Source organism: Scyliorhinus torazame, unplaced genomic scaffold (assembly GCF_047496885.1).
Source record: "Scyliorhinus torazame isolate Kashiwa2021f unplaced genomic scaffold, sScyTor2.1 scaffold_1271, whole genome shotgun sequence".
In the NCBI taxonomy this organism is placed as follows: Eukaryota; Metazoa; Chordata; class Chondrichthyes; order Carcharhiniformes; family Scyliorhinidae; genus Scyliorhinus; species Scyliorhinus torazame.
The window spans coordinates 1-23,092 of NW_027308998.1; the positions used below are offsets into that span (position 1 = coordinate 1).

The 23,092-nt window shown below is 58.5% G+C and overlaps 1 protein-coding gene across 1 annotated transcript in view; it reads right to left on the reverse strand.

The window, feature by feature from the left end:
• Positions 1–431: 431 nt before the first annotated feature.
• LOC140407172 (poly(rC)-binding protein 3-like) overlaps positions 432–23,092 on the reverse strand; it is a gene marked incomplete at its 3' end in the record, with an annotated part of 29,024 nt that continues 6,363 nt past the window's right edge. The window contains exons 5-9 of the mRNA XM_072494854.1: positions 22,551–22,682; positions 4,930–5,058; positions 2,444–2,521; positions 2,254–2,295; positions 432–507 (exon numbers count right to left, since the gene is read on the reverse strand). Coding sequence (XP_072350955.1) covers positions 432–507; positions 2,254–2,295; positions 2,444–2,521; positions 4,930–5,058; positions 22,551–22,682 — 457 coding nt within the window. The remainder of the gene's footprint in view (positions 508–2,253; positions 2,296–2,443; positions 2,522–4,929; positions 5,059–22,550; positions 22,683–23,092) is intronic.

Here is a 23,092-nt window from a genome sequence, read left to right on the forward strand (position 1 = left end):
AGATAGCCCCCCCCTCTCCACACAGAGAGCCCCCCCCTCTCCACAGATAGCCCCCCCCCTCTCCACACAGATAGCCCCCCCCTCTCCACACAGATAGCCCCCCTCTCCACACAGATAGCGCCCCCCCCACAGATAGACCCCCCCCTCTCCACACAGATAGCGCCCCCCCCCTCTCCACACAGATAGCGCCCCCCCCCCCCCCCACAGATAGCCCCCCTCTCCACACAGATAGCCCCCCTCCCCCTCTCCACACAGATAGCCCCCCCCTCTCCACACAGATAGCACCCCCCCTCTCCACACAGATAGCCCCCCCCTCTCCACACAGATAGCCCCCCCTCCCCCCTCTCCACACATATAGCCCCCCCCTCTCCACACAGATGCGCCCCCCCCCCCCCCCCCCCCCGGCGCAGCCCCGAGCTGGATCGACCCACCTGAGTATCCGGGGCTGGTCTGGCCCGTCGGGGTGAAGGGCGTCTGTTGCATGGCCAGCTGGTGTAACTTGGTGAGCTGCGGGAACGCAAGGACAGGAAACGGTCGGTCAAACGAGGCCCGAGGCAGCGTCCGGAACGGCCGCCCGGGGGACGCGAGACGGCAGCGGCCCCCCCCCCCCTCTCTCTCTCTCTCTGCCCCCGTCACCTGCGACAGTGTGGTGCACCCACGGCGGCTGGGCGAGATTCTCTCCAACAGAACCCTCCCACACGCACACACACATGTCACGCACACACACACATCACGTGCACACACACATAGAACATAGAAAATACAGCACAGAACAGGCCCTTCGGCCCACGATGTTGTCCTAGATTAATCATAGATTATCATTGAATTTACAGTACAGAAGGAGGCCATTCGGCCCCCTGAGTCTGCACCGGCTCCTGGAAAGAGCACCCTACCCAAACTCAACACCTCCACCCAACACCAAGGGCAATCTGTCTGTCTGTTACCTGCTGTATTTGGGGCAGCACGGTAGCGTTGTGGATAGCACAATCGCTTCACAGCTCCAGGGTCCCAGGTTCGATTACGGCTTGGGTCGCTGTCTGTGTGGTAGTCTGCACATCCTCCCCGTGTGTGCGTGGGTTTCCTCCGGGTGCTCCGGTTTCCTCCCACAGTCCAAAGATGTGCAGGTTAGGTGGATTGGCCATGATCAATTGCCCTTAGTGTCCAAAATTGCCCTTAGTGTTGGGTGGTGTTACTGGGTTATGGGGATAGGGTGGAGGTGTCGACCTTGGATAGGGTGCTCTTTCCAAGAGCTGGTGCAGACTCGATGGGCCGAATGGCCTCCTTCTGCACTGTTAATTCTATGAATTTTGGACACTAAGGGCAATTTATCATTGGCCAATCCACCTAACCCGCACATCTTTGGACTGTGGGAGGAAACCGGAGCACCCGGAGGAAACCCACGCAGACACGGGGAGGACGTGCAGACTCCGCACAGACAGTGACCCAAGCCGGAATCGAACCTGGGACCCTGGAGCTGTGAAGCAATTGTGCTATCCACAATGCTACCGTGCTGCCCTTGAGAACAAATAAATCTACACTATATCATTTAACCGTAATCCATGTACCTATCCAATAGCTGCTTGAAGGTCCCTAATGTTTCCGACTCAACTACTTCCACAGGCAGTGCATTCCATGCCCCCACTACTCTCTGGGTAAAGAACCTACCTCTGATATCCCTCCTATATCTTCCACCATTCACCTTAAATTTATGTCCCCTTGTAATGGTTTGTTCCACCCGGGGAAAAAGTCTCTGACTGTCTACTCTATCTATTCCCCTGATCATCTTATAAACCTCTATCAAGTCGCCCCTCATCCTTCTCCGTTCTAATGAGAAAAGGCCTAGCGCCCTCAACCTTTCCTCGTAAGACCTACTCTCCATTCCAGGCAACATCCTGGGTAAATCTCCTTTGCACCTTTTCCAAAGCTTCCACACCCTTCCTGAAACGAGGCGACCGGAACTGTACACAGTACTCCAAGTGCGGCCTGACCAAGGTTTTGTACAGCTGCACCATCACCTCATCAGGTGCACACGCGCACAACGTCACCCGCTCTCACACACACACACAAACGTCACGCACATGGGTTCGAGCGGGACGGCGCTGCGACCCCCCCCCCCCCCCCCCCCCCCCCCCCCCCCCCCCCACACCCCTCCCGCCGCCGCGGCAAAAGGCATTCAGCGAGCAGAACCTGCAAACCGGCGCCTGCGCAACGAGCCCAAGTTGCTGAAAAACAAATAAAAGCGCGAGGACTCACATCGGGATGTGGGATGGCGAATTGCCCTTGAATCGTGTAGGCCTGAAAAAGACAAAGGGAACAGAACAGGGGCCGTGAGTAACGGGCGCTCGACCTCCCGCACTCTCCCCCCCGCCGCCCGCGCGATCGCCGGGACTTCACTGGACAATGAAAGCTGGAAAAGGCCAGATTCTACCGGTCTGGGACTCACCTGTCCACCTGCGAAGATGACCGGTGCAGAGACGGGCTTCGGGCGGTAGGGGACTGTGATGCCTTTTGGAGACGACTGCTTGAAGATGGAGAGAAGGAGATAGAGACGTCAGGCAACGCGATCGTCACCCGGACAACACCCACCCTCCCGCCAACCCGTACAGCGGACCCCCCCCCCCCCCGTGTCCCCCCCCGGGCAGGAACGAGCAGGCCCAAATTAGGGTTAGGGTTAGCCTAACCCTAACCCTAACCCTAACCCTAACCCTCCCGGGCAGGAACGAGCAGGCCCCCCCCCCCCCCCCACATATCCAAACGCAGGAACAGGAATAGACCGTTCAGCCCCTCGAGGGGACAGCTCCGTCGTTGACCGGGATCTCGGCGCACCAGCGATCAGCACTGCTGCTTCAGGCCGCCGGGGTCGAGTCCCGGCTCGGGTCACCGTCCGCGCGGAGTTCCCCGTCCCCCCCGCGTGTGCGCGTGGGTTTCCTCCCACAGTCCAAAGATGCGCGGGTTAGGGTGGATTGGACATTCTGAATTATCCCTCAGTGCACGGAGGCTTTAGTCCAGCCGTAATTAAGAAGTGGTAAAAAGGCAGGATCATCATTGCTTTTAACTTGGTGACCAAACAGGTGGATGAGGGTAAAGCAGTTGATGTGGTGTATATGGATTTCAGCAAAGCGTTTGAGAAGGTTCCCCACGGTAGGCTACTGCAGAAAATACAGAGGCATGGGATTCGGGGTGATTTAGCAGTTTGGATCAGAAATTGGCTAGCTGGAAGAAGACAAAGGGTGGTGGTTGGTGGGAAGTGTTCAGACTGGAGTCCAGTTACAAGTGGTGTACCACAAGGATCTGCTTTGGGGCCACTGCTGTTTGTCATTTTTATAAATGGCCTGGAGGAGGGCGTAGAAGGATGAGTGAGTAAATTTGCAGATGACACTAAAGTCGGTGGAGTTGTGGACGGTGCGGAAGGATGTTACAAGTTACAGAGGGACAGAGATAAGCTGCAGCGCTGGGCTGAGAGGTGGCAAATGGAGTTTAATGCAGAAAAGTGTGAGGTGATTCATTTTGGGAGGAATAACAGGAAGACTGAGTACTGGGCTAATGGTAAGATTCTTGGCAGTGTGGATGAGCAGAGAGATCTCGGTGTCCATGTACATAGATCCCTGAAAGTCGCCACCCAGGTTGAGAGGGTTGTTAAGGAGGCGGACGGTGTGTTAGCTTTTATTGGTGGAGGGATTGAGTTTCGGAGCCATGAGGTCATGTTGCAGCTGTACAAAACTCTGGTGCGGCCGCATTTGGAGTATTGCGTGCGATTCCAGTCGCCGCATTATAGGAAGGACGTGGAAGCTTTGGAAAGGGTGCAGAGGAGATTCACCAGGATGTTGCCTGGTGTGGAGGGAAGGTCTGATGAGGAAAGGCTGAGGGACTTGAGGCTGTTTTCGTTAGAGAGAAGAAGGTTAAGAGGTGACTTAATTGAGGGCAGACAAGATGATCAGAGGATTGGATAGGGTGGACAGTGAGAGCCTTTTCCCTCGGATGGTGATGTCCGGCACGAGGGGACGTAGCTTTAAATTGAGGGGAGATAGATGTAGGACAGATGTCAGAGGTAGGTTCTTTACTCAGAGAGTAGTAAGGGCGTGGAATGCCCTGCCTGCAACAGTAGTGGACTCGCCAACACTAAGGGCATTCGAATGGTCATTGGATAGACATATGGACGATAAGGGAATAGTGTAGATGGGCTTCAGAGGGGTTTCGCAGGTCGGCGCAACATCGAGGGGCCGAAGGGCCTGTACTGCGCTGTAATGTTCCATGTTCTATACTCGATGCCCCGTCCGAAGGAGGCAAGCATTCAGTCTGCTTGTGTTGCCTACACACCCAGGAGCAAAACAATGTTTATTCCATGAACTCAAGTTAACCTTTTTAAAACATACAGTGAACACCTTAGCGACCATTAATTCAAATACAACCCCCAAAGAATACCACACTAAGTAATCCTTTAAGCTTTCCTTTCAACACCCACGACGACTTAAAACACCTTTTACCAGAAGCACATCAGGTTATTAGTTTTAAATCATCAGGATCGATTTAGTGTTTAGATTACAGAGAGAAAGATTCAGACACCTTCTGGCTGTGACTGCGGCTATCCAGCTCCCAAAACGAAACTAAAACACACCCTCTGCAGCAAACAGCCTAAAACGAAAGTAAAAAGCGGACACACGGCCCAGCTCCACCCACTCCTCTGACATCCACCGCAGTAATAAGCACCCATTTCTTAAAGGTACACTCACATGACAACACGCACACACTCCAGCCACACACGCACATACACGCCCAGGCCCCACACGCCCTCGACACACGCACATACACGCCCAGGCCCCACACGCCCTCGACACACGCACATACACGCCCAGGCCCCACACGCCCTCGACACACGCACATACAGGCCCAGGCCACACACGCCCGCCTCTTGCAGCGATCTCCAGCTACCTCAAGGATGACCACACAGATCTGCTTGGCACACTCGATGATGGAAGGCGGGGTGCCGGCAATGGTGATGGCTCTCTCGGTCGAATTCGGCAACATGTCCCCAGCCACCTGAACTTGGGCACCTGTCGACTGTCAGAACGAGGGAGGGGGAGAGAGAGAGAAAAAAAGGAGAGGTGTTCAGACTCAATGGGGCACGGGCTGCCGGGGTTGTAAGGGGCTGGAGGAGGTTACAGAGATAGGGAGGGGTGTAGGGGGCTGGAGGAGGTTACAGAGATAGGGAGGGGTGTAGGGGCTGGAGGAGGTTACAGAGATAGGGAGGGGTGTGGGGGCTGGAGGTTACAGAGATAGGGAGGGGTGTAGGGGCTAGAGGAGGTTACAGAGATAGGGAGGGGTGTAGGGGGGCTGGAGGAGGTTACAGAGATAGGGAGGGGTGTAGGAGCTGGAGGAGGTTACAGAGATAGGGAGGGGTGTAGGGGACTGGAGGAGGTTACAGAGATAGGGAGGGGTGTAGGGGACTGGAGGAGGTTACAGAGATAGGGAGGGGTGTAGGGGGCTGAAGGAGGTTACAGAGATAGGGAGGGGTGTAGGGGGACTGGAGGAGGTTACAGAGATAGGGAGGGGTGTAGGGGACTGGAGGAGGTTACAGAGATAGGGAGGGGTGTCGGGGGCTGGAGGAGGTTACAGAGATAGGGAGGGGTGGAGGGGGCTGGAGGAGGTTACAGAGATAGGGAGGGGTGTAGGGGACTGGAGGAGGTTACAGAGATAGGGAGGGTGTAGGGGACTGGAGGAGGTTACAGAGATAGGGAGGGGTGTAGGGGGCTGGAGGTTACAGAGATAGGGAGGGGTGTAGGGGGCTGGAGGAGGTTACAGAGATAGGGAGGGGTGTAGGGGCTGGAGGTTACAGAGATAGGAAGGGGTGCGGGGGCTGGAGGTTACAGAGATAGGGAGGGGTGGAGGGGGCTGGAGGAGGTTACAGAGATAGGGAGGGGTGTAGGGGGCTGGAGGAGGTTACAGAGATAGGGAGGGGTGTCGGGGGCTGGAGGAGGTTACAGAGATAGGGAGGGGTGTAGGGGGCTGGAGGAGGTTACAGAGATAGTGAGGGGTGTAGGGGGCTGGAGGAGGTTACAGAGATAGGGAGGGGTGTAGGGGCTGGAGGAGGTTACAGAGATAGGGAGGGGTGGAGGGGGCTGGAGGAGGTTACAGAGATAGGGAGAGTGTAGGGGACTGGAGGAGGTTACAGAGATAGGGAGGGTGTAGGGGGTTGGAGGAGGTTACAGAGATAGGGAGGGTTGTAGGGGGCTGGAGGAGGTTACAGAGATAGGGAGGGGTGTAGGGGCTGGAGGAGGTCACAGAGATAGGGAGGGGTGTAGGGGGCTGGAGGAGGTTACAGAGATAGGGAGAGTGTAGGGGGTTGGAGGAGGTTACAGAGATAGGGAGGGTTGTAGGGGGCTGGAGGAGGTTACAGAGATAGGGAGGGTTGTAGGGGGGCTGGAGGAGGTAACAGAGATAGGGAGGGTTGTAGGGGGCTGGAGGAGGTTACAGAGATAGGGAGGGGTGTCGGGGGCTGGAGGAGGTTACAGAGATAGGGAGGGGTGTAGGGGGCTGGAGGAGGTTACAGAGATAGGGAGGGGTGTAGGGGGCTGGAGGAGGTTACAGAGATAGGGAGGGGTGTAGGGGGGCTGGAGGAGGTTACAGAGATAGGGAGGGGTGTAGGGGGCTGGAGGAGGTTACAGAGATAGGGAGGGGTGTAGGGGGCTGGAGGAGGTTACAGAGATAGGGAGGGGTGTCGGGGGCTGGAGGAGGTTACAGAGATAGGGAGGGGTGTAGGGGGCTGGAGGAGGTTACAGAGATAGGGAGGGGTGTAGGGGGCTGGAGGAGGTTACAGAGATAGGGAGGGGTGTAGGGGGCTGGAGGAGGTTACAGAGATAGGGAGGGGTGTAGGGGACTGGAGGAGGTTACAGAGATAGGAAGGGGTGTGGGGGCTGGAGGTTACAGAGATAGGGAGGGGCGTAAGGGCTGGAGGAGGTTACAGAGATAGGGAGGGATGTAGGGGACTGGAGGAGGTCACAGAGATAGGGAGGGATGTAGGGGGCTGGAGGAGGTTACAGAGATAGGGAGGGGTGTAGGGGGCTGGAGGAGGTTACAGAGATAGGGAGGGTTGTAGGGGACTGGAGGAGGTTACAGAGATAGGGAGGGGTGTAGGGGACTGGAGGAGGTTACAGAGATAGGGAGGGTTGTAGGGGACTGGAGGAGGTTACAGAGATAGGGAGGGTGTAGCGGCTGGAGGAGGTTACAGAGATAGGGAGGGGTGTAGGGGGCTGGAGGAGGTTACAGAGATAGGGAGGGGTGTAGGGGGACTGGAGGAGGTTACAGAGATAGGGAGGGGTGTAGGGGCTGGAGGAGGTTACAGAGATAGGGAGGGGTGTAGGGGGATGGAGGAGGTTACAGAGATAGGGAGGGGTGTGGGGGCTGGAGGAGGTTACAGAGATAGGGAGGGGTGTAGGGGACTGGAGGAGGTTACAGAGATAGGGAGGGGTGTAGGGGGCTGGAGGAGATTACAGAGATAGGGAGGGGTGTAGGGACTGGAGGAGGTTACAGAGATAGTGAGGGGTGTAGGGGGACTGGAGGAGGTTACAGAGATAGGGAGGGGTGTAGGGGACTGGAGGAGGTTACAGAGATAGGGAGGGGTGTAGGGAGCTGGAGGAGGTTACAGTGATAGGGAGGGGTGTAGGGGGCTGGAGGAGGTTACAGAGATAGGGAGGGGTGTAGGGACTGGAGGAGGTTACAGAGATAGTGAGGGGTGTAGGGGGACTGGAGGAGGTTACAGAGATAGGGAGGGGTGTAGGGGGGCTGGAGGAGGTTACAGAGATAGTGAGGGGTGTAGGGGGACAGGAGGAGGTTACAGAGATAGGGAGGGGTGTAGGGGGCTGGAGGAGGTTACAGAGATAGGGAGGGGTGCAGGGGACTGGAGGAGGTTACAGAGATAGGGAGGGGTGTAGGGGCTGGAGGAGGTTACAGAGATAGGGAGGGGTGTAGGGGGCTGGAGGAGGTTACAGAGATAGGGAGGGGTGTAGGGGGCTGGAGGAGGTTACAGAGATAGAGAGGGGTGTAGGGGACTGGAGGAGGTTACAGAGATAGGGAGGGGTGTGGGGGCTGGAGGAGGTTACAGAGATAGGGAGGGGTGTAGGGGGCTGGAGGAGGTTACAGAGATAGGGAGGAGTGTGGGGGCTGGACGTTACAGATAGGGAGGGGTGTAGGGGGCTGGAGGAGATTAGAGAGATAGGGAGGGGTGTAGGGGGCTGGAGGAGGTTACAGAGATAGGGAGGGGTTTAGGGGGGCTGGAGGAGGTTACAGAGATTGGGAGGGGTGTAGGGGGCTGGAGGAGGTTACAGAGATAGGGAGGGTTGTAGGGGCTGGAGGAGGTTACAGAGATAGGGAGGGGTGTAGGGGACTGGAGGAGGTTACAGAGATAGGGAGGGGTGTAGGGACTGGAGGAGGTTACAGAGATAGGGAGGGTTGTAGGGGGCTGGAGGAGGTTACAGAGATAGGGAGGGGTGTAGGGGGCTGGTGGAGGTTACAGAGATAGGGAGGGGTGTAGGGGGCTGGAGGAGGTTACAGAGATAGGGAGGGGTGTAGGGGGCTGGAGGAGGTTAGAGATAGGGAGGGGTGTAGGGGGCTGGAGGAGGTTACAGAGATAGGGAGGGGTGTAGAGGGCTGGAGGAGGTTACAGAGATAGGGAGGGGTGTCGGGGGCTGGAGGAGGTTACAGAGATAGGGAGGGTTGTAGGGGGCTGGAGGAGGTTACAGAGATAGGGAGGGGTGTAGGGGGCTGGAGGAGGTTACAGAGATAGGGAGGGTTGTAGGGGGCTGGAGGAGGTTACAGAGATAGGGAGGGGTGTAGGGGCTGGAGGAGGTTACAGAGATAGGGAGGGGTGTAGGGGTCTGGAGGAGGTTACAGAGATAGGGAGGGTTGTAGGGGGCTGGAGGAGGTTACAGAGATAGGGAGGGGTGTAGGGGGATGGAGGAGGTTACCGAGATAGGGAGGGGTGTAGGGGCTGGAGGAGGTTACAGAGATAGGGAGGGGTGTAGGGGGCTGGAGGAGGTTACAGAGATAGGGAGGGGTGTAGGGGGCTGGAGGAGGTTACAGAGATAGGGAGGGTTGTAGGGGGCTGGAGGAGGTTACAGAGATAGGGAGGGGTGTAGGGGACTGGAGGAGGTTACAGAGATAGGGAGGGGTGTAGGGGGCTGGAGGAGGTTACAGAGATAGGGAGGGGTGTAGGGGACTGGAGGAGGTTACAGAGATAGGGAGGGTTGTAGGGGGCTGGAGGAGGTTACAGAGATAGGGAGGGGTGTAGGGGGCTGGAGGAGGTTACAGAGACAGGGAGGGGTGTAGGGGCTGGAGGAGGTTACAGAGATAGGGAAGGTTGTAGGGGGCTGGAGGAGGTTACAGAGACAGGGAGGGGTGTAGGGGGCTGGAGGAGGTTACAGAGATAGGGAGGGTTGTAGGGGCTGGAGGAGGTTACAGAGATACGGAGAGTGTAGGGGGCTGGAGGAGGTTACAGAGATAGGGAGGGGTGTAGGGGGCTGGAGGAGGTTACAGAGATAGGGAGAGTGTCGGGGGCTGGAGGAGGTTACAGAGATAGGGAGGGGTGTAGGGGCTGGAGGAGGTTACAGAGATAGGGAGGGTTGTAGGGGCTGGAGGAGGTTACAGAGATACGGAGAGTGTAGGGGGCTGGAGGAGGTTACAGAGATAGGGAGGGGTGTAGGGGGCTGGAGGAGGTTACAGAGATAGGGAGAGTGTCGGGGGCTGGAGGAGGTTACAGAGATAGGGAGGGGTGTAGGGCGGATGGAGGAGGTTACAGAGATAGGGAGGGGTGTAGGGGCTGGAGGAGGTTACAGAGATAGGGAGGGGTGTAGGGGGCTGGAGGAGGTTACAGAGACAGGGAGGGGTGTAGGGGCTGGAGGAGGTTACAGAGATAGGGAAGGTTGTAGGGGGCTGGAGGAGGTTACAGAGACAGGGAGGGGTGTAGGGGGCTGGAGGAGGTTACAGAGATAGGGAGGGTTGTAGGGGCTGGAGGAGGTTACAGAGATACGGAGAGTGCAGGGGGCTGGAGGAGGTTACAGAGATAGGGAGGGGTGTAGGGGGCTGGAGGAGGTTACAGAGATAGGGAGAGTGTCGGGGGCTGGAGGAGGTTACAGAGATAGGGAGGGGTGTAGGGGCTGGAGGAGGTTACAGAGATAGGGAGGGGTGTAGGGGGCTGGAGGAGGTTCAGAGATAGGGAGGGTGTAGGGGGGCTGGAGGAGGTTACAGAGATAGGGAGGGGTGTTGGGGCTGGAAGAGGTTACAGAGATAGGGAGGGTGTACGGGGCTGGAGGAGGTTACAGAGAGAGGGAGGGTGTGGGGGGCTGGAGGAGGTTACAGAGATAGGGAGGGGTGTAGGGGCTGGAGGAGGTTACAGAGATAGGGAGGGGTGTAGAGGGCTGGAGGAGGTTATAGAGTTAGGGAGGGTTGTAGGGGGCTGGAGGAGGTTACAGAGATATGGAGGGGTGTAGGGGGCTGGAGTAGGTTACAGAGATAGGGAGGGGTGAAGGGGGCTGGAGGAGGTTACAGAGATAGGGAGGGTGTAGGGGGCTGGAGGAGGTTACAGAGATGGGGAGAGTGTAGGGGACTGGAGGAGGTTACAGAGATAGGGAGGGGTGTAGGGGCTGGAGGAGGTTACAGAGATAGGGAGGGGTGTAGGGGGCTGGAGGAGGTTACAGAGATAGGGAGGGGTGTAGGGGGCTGGAGGAGGTTACAGAGATAGGGAGGGGTGTAGGGGGACTGGAGGAGGTTACAGAGATAGGGAGGGGTGTAGGGGGGCTGGAGGAGGTTACAGAGATAGGGAGGGTGTAGGGGGGCTGGAGGAGGTTACAGAGATAGGGAGGGTGTAGGGGCTGGAGGAGGTTACAGAGATAGGGAGGGGTGTAGGGGCTGGAGGAGGTTACAGAGATAGGGAGGGGTGTAGGGGGATGGAGGAGGTTACAGAGATAGGGAGGGGTGTGGGGGCTGGAGGAGGTTACAGAGATAGGGAGGGGTGTAGGGGACTGGAGGAGGTTACAGAGATAGGGAGGGGTGTAGGGGGCTGGAGGAGATTACAGAGATAGGGAGGGGTGTAGGGAGCTGGAGGAGGTTACAGTGATAGGGAGGGGTGTAGGGGGCTGGAGGAGGTTACAGAGATAGGGAGGGGTGTAGGGACTGGAGGAGGTTACAGAGATAGTGAGGGGTGTAGGGGGACTGGAGGAGGTTACAGAGATAGTGAGGGGTGTAGGGGGACAGGAGGAGGTTACAGAGATAGGGAGGGGTGTAGGGGGCTGGAGGAGGTTACAGAGATAGGGAGGGGTGCAGGGGGCTGGAGGAGGTTACAGAGATAGGGAGGGGTGTAGGGGACTGGAGGAGGTTACAGAGATAGGGAGGGGTGTGGGGGCTGGAGGAGGTTACAGAGATAGGGAGGGGTGTAGGGGGCTGGAGGAGGTTACAGAGATAGGGAGGAGTGTGGGGGCTGGACGTTACAGATAGGGAGGGGTGTAGGGGGCTGGAGGAGATTAGAGAGATAGGGAGGGTGTAGGGGGCTGGAGGAGGTTACAGAGATAGGGAGGGTTGTAGGGGCTGGAGGAGGTTACAGAGATAGGGAGGGGTGTAGGGGACTGGAGGAGGTTACAGAGATAGGGAGGGGTGTAGGGACTGGAGGAGGTTACAGAGATAGGGAGGGTTGTAGGGGGCTGGAGGAGGTTACAGAGATAGGGAGGGGTGTAGGGGGCTGGAGGAGGTTACAGAGATAGGGAGGGGGTGTAGGGGGCTGTCGGAGGTTACAGAGACAGGGAGGGGTGTAGGGGACTGGAGGAGGTTAGAGATAGGGAGGGGTGTAGGGGGCTGGAGGAGGTTACAGAGATAGGGAGGGGTGTAGAGGGCTGGAGGAGGTTACAGAGATAGGGAGGGGTGTCGGGGGCTGGAGGAGGTTACAGAGATAGGGAGGGTTGTAGGGGGCTGGAGGAGGTTACAGAGATAGGGAGGGGTGTAGGGGGCTGGAGGAGGTTACCGAGATAGGGAGGGGTGTAGGGGCTGGAGGAGGTTACAGAGATAGGGAGGGGTGTAGGGGGCTGGAGGAGGTTACAGAGATAGGGAGGCGTGTAGGGGGCTGGAGGAGGTTACAGAGATAGGGAGGGTTGTAGGGGGCTGGAGGAGGTTACAGAGATAGGGAGGGGTGTAGGGGACTGGAGGAGGTTACAGAGATAGGGAGGGTTGTAGGGGGCTGGAGGAGGTTACAGAGACAGGGAGGGGTGTAGGGGGCTGGAGGAGGTTACAGAGATAGGGAGGGTTGTAGGGGCTGGAGGAGATTACAGAGATAGGGAAGGTTGTAGGGGGCTGGAGGAGGTTACAGAGATACGGAGAGTGTAGGGGGCTGGAGGAGGTTACAGAGATAGGGAGGGGTGTAGGGGGCTGGAGGAGGTTACAGAGATAGGGAGAGTGTCGGGGGCTGGAGGAGGTTACAGAGATAGGGAGGGGTGTAGGGGCTGGAGGAGGTTACAGAGATAGGAAGGGTTGTAGGGGCTGGAGGAGGTTACAGAGATAGGGAGGGGTGTAGGGGGCTGGAGGAGGTTCAGAGATAGGGAGGGTGTAGGGGGGCTGGAGGAGGTTACAGAGATAGGGAGGGGTGTTGGGGCTGGAAGAGGTTACAGAGATAGGGAGGGTGTACGGGGCTGGAGGAGGTTACAGAGAGAGGGAGGGTGTGGGGGGCTGGAGGAGGTTACAGAGATAGGGAGGGGTGTAGGGGCTGGAGGAGGTTACAGAGATAGGGAGGGGTGTAGAGGGCTGGAGGAGGTTATAGAGTTAGGGAGGGTTGTAGGGGGCTGGAGGAGGTTACAGAGATATGGAGGGGTGTAGGGGGCTGGAGTAGGTTACAGAGATAGGGAGGGGTGAAGGGGCTGGAGGAGGTTACAGAGATAGGGAGGGTGTAGGGGGCTGGAGGAGGTTACAGAGATGGGGAGAGAGGAGGTTACAGAGATAGGGAGGGGTGTAGGGGGCTGGAGGAGGTTACAGAGATAGGGAGGGGTGTACGGGGCTGGAGGAGGTTACAGAGATAGGGAGGGTTGTAGGGGGCTGGAGGAGGTTACAGAGATAGGGAGGGGTGTAGGGGACTGGAGGAGGTTACAGAGATAGGGAGGGGTGTAGGGGGGCTGGAGGAGGTTACAGAGATAGGGAGGGGTGTAGGGGGCTGGAGGAGGTTACAGAGATAGGGAGGGTGTAGGGGGCTGGAGGAGGTTACAGAGATAGGGAGGGGTGTAGGGAGCTGGAGGAGGTTACAGAGATAGGGAGGGGTGTAGGGGGCTGGAGGAGGTTACAGAGATAGGGAGGGGTGTAGGGGGCTGGAGGAGGTTACAGAGATAGGGAGGCGTGTAGGGGGCTGGAGGAGGTTACAGAGATAGGGAGGGTTGTAGGGGGCTGGAGGAGGTTACAGAGATAGGGAGGGGTGTAGGGGACTGGAGGAGGTTACAGAGATAGGGAGGGTTGTAGGGGGCTGGAGGAGGTTACAGAGACAGGGAGGGGTGTAGGGGGCTGGAGGAGGTTACAGAGATAGGGAGGGTTGTAGGGGCTGGAGGAGATTACAGAGATAGGGAAGGTTGTAGGGGGCTGGAGGAGGTTACAGAGATACGGAGAGTGTAGGGGGCTGGAGGAGGTTACAGAGATAGGGAGGGGTGTAGGGGGCTGGAGGAGGTTACAGAGATAGGGAGAGTGTCGGGGGCTGGAGGAGGTTACAGAGATAGGGAGGGGTGTAGGGGCTGGAGGAGGTTACAGAGATAGGAAGGGTTGTAGGGGCTGGAGGAGGTTACAGAGATAGGGAGGGGTGTAGGGGGCTGGAGGAGGTTCAGAGATAGGGAGGGTGTAGGGGGGCTGGAGGAGGTTACAGAGATAGGGAGGGGTGTTGGGGCTGGAAGAGGTTACAGAGATAGGGAGGGTGTACGGGGCTGGAGGAGGTTACAGAGAGAGGGAGGGTGTGGGGGGCTGGAGGAGGTTACAGAGATAGGGAGGGGTGTAGGGGCTGGAGGAGGTTACAGAGATAGGGAGGGGTGTAGAGGGCTGGAGGAGGTTATAGAGTTAGGGAGGGTTGTAGGGGGCTGGAGGAGGTTACAGAGATATGGAGGGGTGTAGGGGGCTGGAGTAGGTTACAGAGATAGGGAGGGGTGAAGGGGCTGGAGGAGGTTACAGAGATAGGGAGGGTGTAGGGGGCTGGAGGAGGTTACAGAGATGGGGAGAGAGGAGGTTACAGAGATAGGGAGGGGTGTAGGGGGCTGGAGGAGGTTACAGAGATAGGGAGGGGTGTACGGGGCTGGAGGAGGTTACTGAGATAGGGAGGGTTGTAGGGGGCTGGAGGAGGTTACAGAGATAGGGAGGGGTGTAGGGGACTGGAGGAGGTTACAGAGATAGGGAGGGGTGTAGGGGGGCTGGAGGAGGTTACAGAGATAGGGAGGGGTGTAGGGGGCTGGAGGAGGTTACAGAGATAGGGAGGGTGTAGGGGGCTGGAGGAGGTTACAGAGATAGGGAGGGGTGTGGGGGCTGGAGGAGGTTACAGAGATAGGGAGGGGTGTAGGGAGCTGGAGGAGGTTACAGAGATAGGGAGGGGTGTAGGGGGCTGGAGGAGATTACAGAGATAGGGAGGGGTGTAGGGGGCTGGAGGAGGTTACAAAGATAGGGAGGGGTGTATTGGACTGGAGGAGGTTACAGAGATAGGGAGGGGTGTAGGGGGACTGGAGGAGGTTACAGAGATAGGGAGGGGTGTAGGGGGCTGGAGGAGGTTACAGAGATAGGGAGGGGTGTAGGGACTGGAGGAGGTTACAGAGATAGGGAGGGTGTAGGGGGCTGGAGGAGGTTACAGAGATAGGGAGGGGTGTAGGGAGCTGGAGGAGGTTACAGAGATAGGGAGGGGTGTAGGGGGCTGGAGGAGGTTACAGAGATAGGGAGGGGTGTAGGGGGCTGGAGGAGGTTACAGAGATAGGGAGGCGTGTAGGGGGCTGGAGGAGGTTACAGAGATAGGGAGGGTTGTAGGGGGCTGGAGGAGGTTACAGAGATAGGGAGGGGTGTAGGGGACTGGAGGAGGTTACAGAGATAGGGAGGGTTGTAGGGGGCTGGAGGAGGTTACAGAGACAGGGAGGGGTGTAGGGGGCTGGAGGAGGTTACAGAGATAGGGAGGGTTGTAGGGGCTGGAGGAGATTACAGAGATAGGGAAGGTTGTAGGGGGCTGGAGGAGGTTACAGAGATACGGAGAGTGTAGGGGGCTGGAGGAGGTTACAGAGATAGGGAGGGGTGTAGGGGGCTGGAGGAGGTTACAGAGATAGGGAGAGTGTCGGGGGCTGGAGGAGGTTACAGAGATAGGGAGGGGTGTAGGGGCTGGAGGAGGTTACAGAGATAGGAAGGGTTGTAGGGGCTGGAGGAGGTTACAGAGATAGGGAGGGGTGTAGGGGGCTGGAGGAGGTTCAGAGATAGGGAGGGTGTAGGGGGGCTGGAGGAGGTTACAGAGATAGGGAGGGGTGTTGGGGCTGGAAGAGGTTACAGAGATAGGGAGGGTGTACGGGGCTGGAGGAGGTTACAGAGAGAGGGAGGGTGTGGGGGGCTGGAGGAGGTTACAGAGATAGGGAGGGGTGTAGGGGCTGGAGGAGGTTACAGAGATAGGGAGGGGTGTAGAGGGCTGGAGGAGGTTATAGAGTTAGGGAGGGTTGTAGGGGGCTGGAGGAGGTTACAGAGATATGGAGGGGTGTAGGGGGCTGGAGTAGGTTACAGAGATAGGGAGGGGTGAAGGGGCTGGAGGAGGTTACAGAGATAGGGAGGGTGTAGGGGGCTGGAGGAGGTTACAGAGATGGGGAGAGAGGAGGTTACAGAGATAGGGAGGGGTGTAGGGGGCTGGAGGAGGTTACAGAGATAGGGAGGGGTGTACGGGGCTGGAGGAGGTTACTGAGATAGGGAGGGTTGTAGGGGGCTGGAGGAGGTTACAGAGATAGGGAGGGGTGTAGGGGACTGGAGGAGGTTACAGAGATAGGGAGGGGTGTAGGGGGGCTGGAGGAGGTTACAGAGATAGGGAGGGGTGTAGGGGGCTGGAGGAGGTTACAGAGATAGGGAGGGTGTAGGGGGCTGGAGGAGGTTACAGAGATAGGGAGGGGTGTGGGGGCTGGAGGAGGTTACAGAGATAGGGAGGGGTGTAGGGAGCTGGAGGAGGTTACAGAGATAGGGAGGGGTGTAGGGGGCTGGAGGAGATTACAGAGATAGGGAGGGGTGTAGGGGGCTGGAGGAGGTTACAAAGATAGGGAGGGGTGTAGGGGACTGGAGGAGGTTACAGAGATAGGGAGGGGTGTAGGGGGACTGGAGGAGGTTACAGAGATAGGGAGGGGTGTAGGGGGCTGGAGGAGGTTACAGAGATAGGGAGGGGTGTAGGGACTGGAGGAGGTTACAGAGATAGTGAGGGGTGTAGGGGGACTGGAGGAGGTTACAGAGATAGGGAGGGGTGTAGGGGGGCTGGAGGAGGTTACAGAGATAGTGAGGGGTGTAGGGGGACAGGAGGAGGTTACAGAGATAGGGAGGGGTGTAGGGGGCTGGAGGAGGTTACAGAGATAGGGAGGGGTGCAGGGGACTGGAGGAGGTTACAGAGATAGGGAGGGGTGTAGGGGCTGGAGGAGGTTACAGAGATAGGGAGGGGTGTAGGGGGCTGGAGGAGGTTACAGAGATAGGGAGGGGTGTAGGGGGCTGGAGGAGGTTACAGAGATAGAGAGGGGTGTAGGGGACTGGAGGAGGTTACAGAGATAGGGAGGGGTGTGGGGGCTGGAGGAGGTTACAGAGATAGGGAGGGGTGTAGGGGGCTGGAGGAGGTTACAGAGATAGGGAGGAGTGTGGGGGCTGGACGTTACAGATAGGGAGGGGTGTAGGGGGCTGGAGGAGATTAGAGAGATAGGGAGGGTGTAGGGGGCTGGAGGAGGTTACAGAGATAGGGAGGGTTGTAGGGGCTGGAGGAGGTTACAGAGATAGGGAGGGGTGTAGGGGACTGGAGGAGGTTACAGAGATAGGGAGGGGTGTAGGGACTGGAGGAGGTTACAGAGATAGGGAGGGTTGTAGGGGGCTGGAGGAGGTTACAGAGATAGGGAGGGTTGTAGGGGGCTGGAGGAGGTTACAGAGATAGGGAGGGTTGTAGGGGGCTGGAGGAGGTTACAGAGATAGGGAGGGGTGTAGGGGGCTGGAGGAGGTTACAGAGATAGGGAGGGTTGTAGGGGGCTGGAGGAGGTTACAGAGATAGGGAGGGGTGTAGGGGGCTGGAGGAGGTTACAGAGATAGGGAGGGGGTGTAGGGGGCTGTCGGAGGTTACAGAGACAGGGAGGGGTGTAGGGGACTGGAGGAGGTTAGAGATAGGGAGGGGTGTAGGGGGCTGGAGGAGGTTACAGAGATAGGGAGGGGTGTAGAGGGCTGAAGGAGGTTACAGAGATAGGGAGGGGTGTCGGGGGCTGGAGGAGGTTACAGAGATAGGGAGGGTTGTAGGGGGCTGGAGGAGGTTACAGAGATAGGGAGGGGTGTAGGGGGCTGGAGGAGGTTACCGAGATAGGGAGGGGTGTAGGGGCTGGAGGAGGTTACAGAGATAGGGAGGGGTGTAGGGGGCTGGAGGAGGTTACAGAGATAGGGAGGGGTGTAGGGGGCTGGAGGAGGTTACAGAGATAGGGAGGGTTGTAGGGGGCTGGAGGAGGTTACAGAGATAGGGAGGGGTGTAGGGGACTGGAGGAGGTTACAGAGATAGGGAGGGTTGTAGGGGGCTGGAGGAGGTTACAGAGATAGGGAGGGGTGTAGGGGGCTGGAGGAGGTTACAGAGACAGGGAGGGGTGTAGGGGCTGGAGGAGGTTACAGAGATAGGGAAGGTTGTAGGGGGCTGGAGGAGGTTACAGAGACAGGGAGGGGTGTAGGGGGCTGGAGGAGGTTACAGAGACAGGGAGGGGTGTAGGGGGCTGGAGGACGTTACAGAGATAGGGAGGGGTGTAGGAGGCTGGAGGAGGTTACAGAGATACGGAGAGTGTAGGGGGCTGGAGGAGGTTACAGAGATAGGGAGGGGTGTAGGGGGCTGGAGGAGGTTACAGAGATAGGGAGAGTGTCGGGGGCTGGAGGAGGTTACAGAGATAGGGAGGGGTGTAGGGGCTGGAGGAGGTTACAGAGATAGGAAGGGTTGTAGGGGCTGGAGGAGGTTACAGAGATAGGGAGGGGTGTAGGGGGCTGGAGGAGGTTCAGAGATAGGGAGGGTGTAGGGGGGCTGGAGGAGGTTACAGAGATAGGGAGGGGTGTTGGGGCTGGAAGAGGTTACAGAGATAGGGAGGGTGTACGGGGCTGGAGGAGGTTACAGAGAGAGGGAGGGTGTGGGGGGCTGGAGGAGGTTACAGAGATAGGGAGGGGTGTAGGGGCTGGAGGAGGTTACAGAGATAGGGAGGGGTGTAGAGGGCTGGAGGAGGTTATAGAGTTAGGGAGGGTTGTAGGGGGCTGGAGGAGGTTACAGAGATATGGAGGGGTGTAGGGGGCTGGAGTAGGTTACAGAGATAGGGAGGGGTGAAGGGGGCTGGAGGAGGTTACAGAGATAGGGAGGGTGTAGGGGGCTGGAGGAGGTTACAGAGATGGGGAGAGAGGAGGTTACAGAGATAGGGAGGGGTGTAGGGGGCTGGAGGAGGTTACAGAGATAGGGAGGGGTGTACGGGGCTGGAGGAGGTTACAGAGATAGGGAGGGTTGTAGGGGGCTGGAGGTTACAGAGATAGGGAAGGTTGTAGGGCGCTGGAGGAGGTTACAGAGATAGGGAGGGATGTAGGGGGCTGGAGGTTACAGAGATAGGGAAGGTTGTAGGGGGCTGGAGGAGGTTACAGAGATAGGGAGAGTGTAGGGGGCTGGAGGTGGTTACAGAGATAGGGAGGGGTGTCGGGGGCTGGAGGAGGTTACAGAGATAGGGAGGGTTGTAGGGGACTGGAGGAGGTTACAGAGATAGAGAGGGGTGCAGGGGGCTGGAGGAGGTTACAGAGATAGGGATGGGTGTAGGGGACTGGAGGTTACAGAGATAGGGAGGGGGTAGGGGGCTGGAGGAGGTTACAGAGATAGGGAGGGTGTAGCGTGCTGGAGGAGGTTACAGAGATAGGGAGGGGTGTAGGGGGCTGGAGGAGGTTACAGAGATAGGGAGGGGTGTCGGGGCTGGAGAAGGTTACAGAGATAGGGAGGGGTGCAGGGGGCTGGAGGAGGTTACAGAGATAGGGAGGGGTGTAGGGAGCTGGAGGAGGTTACAGAGATAGGGAGGGGTGTAGGGGGCAGGAGGAGGTTACAGAGATAGGGAGGGGTGTAGGGGCTGGAGGAGGTTACAGAGATAGGGAGGGGTGTAGGGGCTGGAGGAGGTTACAGAGATAGGGAGGGGTGTAGGGGGCTGGAGGAGGTTACAGAGATAGGGAGAGTGTAGGGGGCTGGAGGAGGTTACAGAGATAGGGAGGGGTGTAGGGGACTGGAGGAGATTACAGAGATAGGGAGGGGTGTAGGGGCTGGAGGAGGTTACAGAGATAGGGAGGGTGTAGGGGGCTGGAGGAGGTTACAGAGATAGGGAGGGTGTAGGGGACTGGAGGAGGTTACAGAGATAGGGAGGGGTGTAGGGGGACTGGAGGAGGTTACAGAGATAGGGAGGGTTGTGGGGGGCTGGAGGAGGTTACAGAGATAGGGAGGGGTGTAGGGGGCTGGAGAAGGTTACAGAGATAGGGAGGGGTGTAGGAGGCTGGAGGAGGTTACAGAGATAGGGAGGGGTGTAGGGGGCTGGAGGAGGTTACAGAGATAGGGAGGGGTGTAGGGGGGCTGGAGGTTACAGAGATAGGGAGGGGTGTAGGGGCTGGAGGAGGTTACAGAGATAGGGAGGGTGTAGGGGGCTGGAGGAGGTTACAGAGATAGGGAGGGGTGTAGGGGACTGGAGGTGGTTACAGAGATAGGGAGGGGTGTAGGGGACTGGAGGAGGCTACAGAGATAGGGAGGGGTGTAGAGGCTGGAGGAGGTTACAGAGATAGGGAGGGGTGTAGGGGACTGGAGGAGGTTACAGAGATAGGGAGGGGTGTAGGGGGCTGGAGGAGGTTACAGAGATAGGGAGGGTTGTAGGGGACTGGAGGTGGTTACAGAGATAGGGAGGGGTGTAGGGGGCTGGAGGAGGTTACAGAGATAGGGAGGGGTGTCGGGGACTGGAGGAGATTACAGAGATAGGGAGGGGTGTAGGGGGCTGGAGGAGGTTACAGTGATAGGGAGGGGTGTAGGGACTGGAGGAGGTTACAGAGATAGGGAGGGGGTAGGGGACTGGAGGAGGTTACAGAGATAGGGAGGGGTGTAGGGGACTGGAGGAGGTTACTGAGATAGGGAGGGGTGTAGGGGCTGGAGGAGGTTACAGAGATAGGGAGGGTGTAGGGGGCTGGAGGAGGTTACAGAGATAGGGAGGGTGTAGGGGACTGGAGGAGGTTACAGAGATAGGGAGGGGTGTAGGGGGACTGGAGGAGGTTACAGAGATAGGGAGGGTTGTGGGGGGCTGGAGGAGGTTACAGAGATAGGGAGGGGTGTAGGGGGCTGGAGAAGTTTACAGAGATAGGGAGGGGTGTAGGAGGCTGGAGGAGGCTACAGAGATAGGGAGGGGTGTAGAGGCTGGAGGAGGTTACAGAGATAGGGAGGGGTGTAGGGGACTGGAGGAGGTTACAGAGATAGGGAGGGGTGTAGGGGGCTGGAGGAGGTTACAGAGATAGGGAGGGGTGTAGGGGGCTGGAGGAGGTTACAGAGATAGGGAGGGTTGTAGGGGACTGGAGGTGGTTACAGAGATAGGGAGGGGTGTAGGGGGCTGGAGGAGGTTACAGAGATAGGGAGGGGTGTCGGGGACTGGAGGAGGTTACAGAGATAGGGAAGGGTGTAGGGGACTGGAGGAGGTTACAGAGATAGGGAGGGGTGTAGGGGCTGGAGGAGGTTACAGAGATAGGGAGGGGTGTAGGGGCTGGAGGAGGTTACAGAGATAGGGAGGGGTGTAGGGGGGCTGGAGGAGGTTACAGAGATAGGGAGGGGTGTAGGGGGCTGGAGGAGGTTACAGAGATAGGGAGGGGTGTAGGGGGCTGGAGGAGGTTACAGAGATAGGGAGGGTTGTAGGGGACTGGAGGAGGTTACAGAGATAGGGAGGGTTGTAGGGGGCTGGAGGGGGTTACATAGATAGGGAGGGGTGTAGGGGGCTGGAGGAGGTTACAGAGATAGGGAGGGGTGTAGGGGGCTGGAGGAGGTTACAGAGATAGGGAGGGGTGTAGGGGCTGGAGGAGGTTACAGAGATAGGGAGGGGTGTAGGGGCTGGAGGAGGTTACAGAGATAGGGAGGGTGTAGGGGGCTGGAGGAGGTTACAGAGATAGGGAGGGGTGTAGGGGCTGGAGGAGGTTACAGAGATAGGGAGGGGTGTAGGGGCTGGAGGAGGTTACAGAGATAGGGAGGGGTGTAGGGGGCTGGAGGAGGTGACAGAGATAGGGAGGGTTGTAGGGGACTGGAGGAGGTTACAGAGATAGGGAGGGGTGTAGGGGGCTGGAGGAGGTTACAGAGATAGGGTGTGGTGTAGGGGGCTGGAGGAGGTTACAGAGATAGGGAGGGGTGTAGGGGGCTGGAGGAGGTGACAGAGATAGGGAGGGTTGTAGGGGACTGGAGGAGGTTACAGAGATAGGGAGGGGTGTAGGGGACTGGAGGAGGTTACACAGATAGGGAGGGGTGTAGGGGGCTGGAGGAGGTTACAGAGATAGGGAGGGGTGTAGGGGGCTGGAGGAGGTTACAGAGATAGGGAGGGGGTGTAGGGGACTGGAGGAGGTTACACAGATAGGGAGGGGTGTAGGGGGCTGGAGGAGGTTACACAGATAGGGAGGTGTGTAGGGGGCTGGAGGAGGTTACAGAGATAGGGAGGGGTGTAGGGGGCTGGAGGAGGTTACAGAGATAGGGAGGGGTGTAGGGGGCTGGAGGAGGTGACAGAGATAGGGAGGGTTGTAGGGGACTGGAGGAGGTTACTGAGATAGGGTGTGGTGTAGGGGGCTGGAGGAGGTTACAGAGATAGGGAGGGGTGTAGGGGGCTGGAGGAGGTTACAGAGATAGGGAGGGGTGTAGGGGGCTGGAGGAGGTGACAGAGATAGGGAGGGTTGTAGGGGACTGGAGGAGGTTACAGAGATAGGGAGGGGTGTAGGTGGCTGGAGGAGGTTACAGAGATAGGGAGGGTGTAGGGGGCTGGAGGAGGTGACAGAGATAGGGAGGGGTGTAGGGGGCTGGAGGAGGTTACAGAGATAGGGAGGGGTGTAGGGGGCTGGAGGAGGGTACAGAGATAGGGAGGGGTGTAGGGGACTGGAGGACGTTACAGAGATAGGGAGGGTGTAGGGGACTGGAGGACGTTACAGAGATAGGGAGGGTGTAGGGGGCTGGAGGAGGTTACAGAGATAGGGAGGGGTGTACGGGGCTGGAGGAGGTTAGAGAGGGAGGGTTGTCGGGGAGGGAGGAGGTTAGAGAGGGAGGGTTGTCGGGGAGGGAGGAGGATTCTGAGGCAGGGAGGGGGCTGGGACTCTCTCACCTCCCGAATCTCCTTGATTTTACAGCCTCCTTTTCCGATCAGCGAACCGCACTGACTGGCTGGAATGACGATCCGGAGGGTGACCGGGGGTTGGCTGGACGCATTGCTGTTGGACATTGCACTGTTGATATCCTGGGGGACACACACACAATGTTACCCTGAGACTCCCCCGAGATCGCCCAGTCCCCCCGAGATCGCCCAGTCCCCCCGAGATCGCCCAGTGTCCCGAGATCGCCCAGTCCCCCCAAGATTCCCCCAGTCCCCCCGAGATCGCCCAGTCCCCCCGAGATCGCCCAGTCCCCCCGAGATCGCCCAGTCTCCCCGAGATTCCCCCAGTCCCCCCGAGATCGCCCAGTGTCCCGAGAACCCCCCAGTCCCCCCGAGATTCCCCCAGTCCCCCCCGAGATCGCCCAGTCCCCCCGAGATCGCCCAGTGTCCCGAGATCGCCCAGTCCCCCCGAGATCGCCCAGTCCCCCCGAGATCGCCCAGTGTCCCGAGAACCCCCCCAGTCCCCCCGAGATTCCCCCAGTCCCCCCGAGATC